Raw genomic sequence first — 2,500 nt, 5'->3', positions numbered from 1 at the left:
TCTCTCCCCTCCCCCCTCATTCAATGTTGTGCAAAACTGAATGGTTTTTGCGGGAAACTCTTGAGTTACTTTCCAACATTGAATAGGTGGGAGGGGTCTATATAAGAGAAGGTGAAACTATTTCTTTTGCGCTTTAACAGAAGCGGGTTGAAGTACATACAACTCTGGTGCGGTTCATTTACATAACCTTTCCAACTACTTTTGTCTACAGTAGCATCTCGTTATCATTATTGTTTTCTGAGTTCACTTACCATTTTTTTCGAACTTCACTTACTATTTTTTTGGAAATTCCAGCGTGACATCATCGCCAACCAGCACAAATGGCGCCCAGTGCTTTATAGCGCAATACTGCTTTGACTCTCGGAAAGATTTCATTGCTTGTTGAAGAGCTGCACTTGCGCTTTTTCCATCTACCAGGTGCTGGTAAAAGCTCCTCGTGAAAAGCAACGTTACCTCGTCATCAATTGCCCAGAGTGACACCACAACAGACCGAGCTCCAGCACACAGGAAAGCCCTTGCAATTCCCACCACTCCCTCAGACCTCACTTCTCCCCGGCCACTGTGACAACAGCTCAGCACAACTAGTCTTGCTCGAAGAGAAATTGTCTGAACATCCGACATTTTCAAAATGAAGTCTTCCTCTTTGGGGATTGGCGATGTCCGTTCGGTATTTGGGGCTAAAGCAATTTCTCCCGTTTTTTGGCATCCATGTGCTGCAATGTGAACTAAAGCAACTGATTTCATACTTTTCAGCACCTCAGCTTTCGTGGCACTTTTTCCAGTCATCGGTATTGTCTGCAGAATTCGTCCAATCATCTCTACTTCTTGTTTTGCGCACGGAAGCTGTTCTAAAATGGGCTCCCCTTTCTTGTTAGTAACTTCCTTCAACCACAGATCACCTACAAGCAGTGCGCCAGTCGTACTGTGGAAGTCATCAGGTGCTCCAACGATCACATTAAAAGCGGTCAACGAGGGAATGGTGCGGATCCTGATAGATTCACTCAATGCAGAATATGGAGCCAAGCAAAATGGTCCATCGGGAACAACGATTAACTCATTTCCTTGGAGCAAGTCTGGAATTGGCCCGAGTAAGACTTCATACAACGGTTGTAAAGAGTTAACAGAGGATGAAGATGGTAGAACTGTTTTCTCACTGACAGGTTTTTCGCGGCAAGACAGGTCATTACGTAGTGGATCCAAAGAACGATTCTCGCATCTGACACCATCCCCTACGCCGATCCCTTTCAAAATAGTTTCCATCAACAAATCAGCACTTCCATTTGTGATTTCCTTTTGTCGAAAGGTGATCTTGTTGTCTTTTCTTAGCACCCAAAACGTGACCTTGTTTTTGTCAAGTGCGACAAAAACGGCTTGTGAAGGTAAAAGCTCTAATGCAGCTGTAAGAGTTTGATTTGGAGCAAGTGCAGAAAATGATTGAGAGTCAATGCCGTATTGATCTTGCAAAATATCAATCAAAGCCTGTGCTCGACCTTTCTCAGCAGCATACAAAGCTTCTTCAATCTCTCCATTCTTCAATAGTGTCCTCCACAGAGCAGTGTATGACACGCGATAAGAATCACGAAAACTCACTTTCCATTCATCTTCTGACTTCAGACTATTCCTTGTTTCATCAAAATGTTTTATACTTAAACGATAACAATTGATTGCATTACTTAAGGAACCCAAAAATTCATGATCATGACCTTGCGAAAACCACGACATGCCCTCTCCAAGACAGTCTCCAATTTCTTTGATAATACTAACACTGTGTTTATGGCACTCCAAGGCTTCCTTAAAATAACCTAGTGTCCCATAGGCATTTCCCAGATTTCCATAGGCTGATCCCTCCTCAGCCCTATTACCTACTTCTTTAGCAATAATAAGATGTTTTTTGAAGTACTCCATGGCTTGTTTAAAATTACCTAGACTAAGATACGCAATTCCGAGATTTCCATAGGCTGATCCCTCCCCATCCCTATCCCCTACTTCTTTAGCAATGCTAAGATCTTTTTCGTAGTACTCAATGGCTCGTTTACAATTACCTAGAATAAGATAGACATTTCCCAGATTTCCATAGCCTGATCCCTCCCCATCCCTATCCCCTACTTCTTTAGAAATACTAAGATTTTTTTGGTAGTACTTGATGGCTTGTTTAAAATTACCTAGACTAACAGAGGAATTTCCCAGATTTCCATAGGCTGATCCCTCGCCAGCCCTATTACCTACTTCTTTAGCAATACTAAGATGTTTTTCGTAGTACTCAATGCTTTGTTTAAAATTACCTAGACTAATATAGGCATTTCCCAGATTTCCATAGGCTGATCCCTCCTCAGCCCTATTACCTACTTCTTTAGCAATACTAAGATGCTTTTCGTAGTACTCAATGGCTTGTTTAAAATTACCTAGATTGCGATAGGCATTTCCCAGATTTCCATAGGCTGATCCCTCCCCAGCTCTATCCTCTACTTTTTTAGCAATACTAAGATTGTTTTCGTAGTAC

The 2,500-nt window shown here is 42.0% G+C and overlaps 1 protein-coding gene across 1 annotated transcript in view; it reads right to left on the bottom strand.

Moving 5' to 3' along the window:
- Positions 1–2,500, bottom strand: part of LOC137976682 (tetratricopeptide repeat protein 28-like) — a 5,263-nt gene that overhangs the window by 2,123 nt on the left and 640 nt on the right. Inside the window, exons 3-4 of the mRNA XM_068824042.1 lie at positions 2,403–2,500; positions 275–2,222 (exon numbers count right to left, since the gene is read on the bottom strand). The exon at positions 2,403–2,500 is cut by the window's right edge and continues 127 nt beyond it. Coding sequence (XP_068680143.1) covers positions 275–2,222; positions 2,403–2,500 — 2,046 coding nt within the window. The remainder of the gene's footprint in view (positions 1–274; positions 2,223–2,402) is intronic.

Source organism: Montipora foliosa, chromosome 11 (genome assembly GCF_036669935.1).
Source record: "Montipora foliosa isolate CH-2021 chromosome 11, ASM3666993v2, whole genome shotgun sequence".
NCBI lineage: Eukaryota > Metazoa > Cnidaria > Anthozoa > Scleractinia > Acroporidae > Montipora > Montipora foliosa.
The sequence above is the reverse complement of the archived record's forward strand: the minus strand, read 5'-3'. Positions and strand labels throughout refer to the sequence as shown.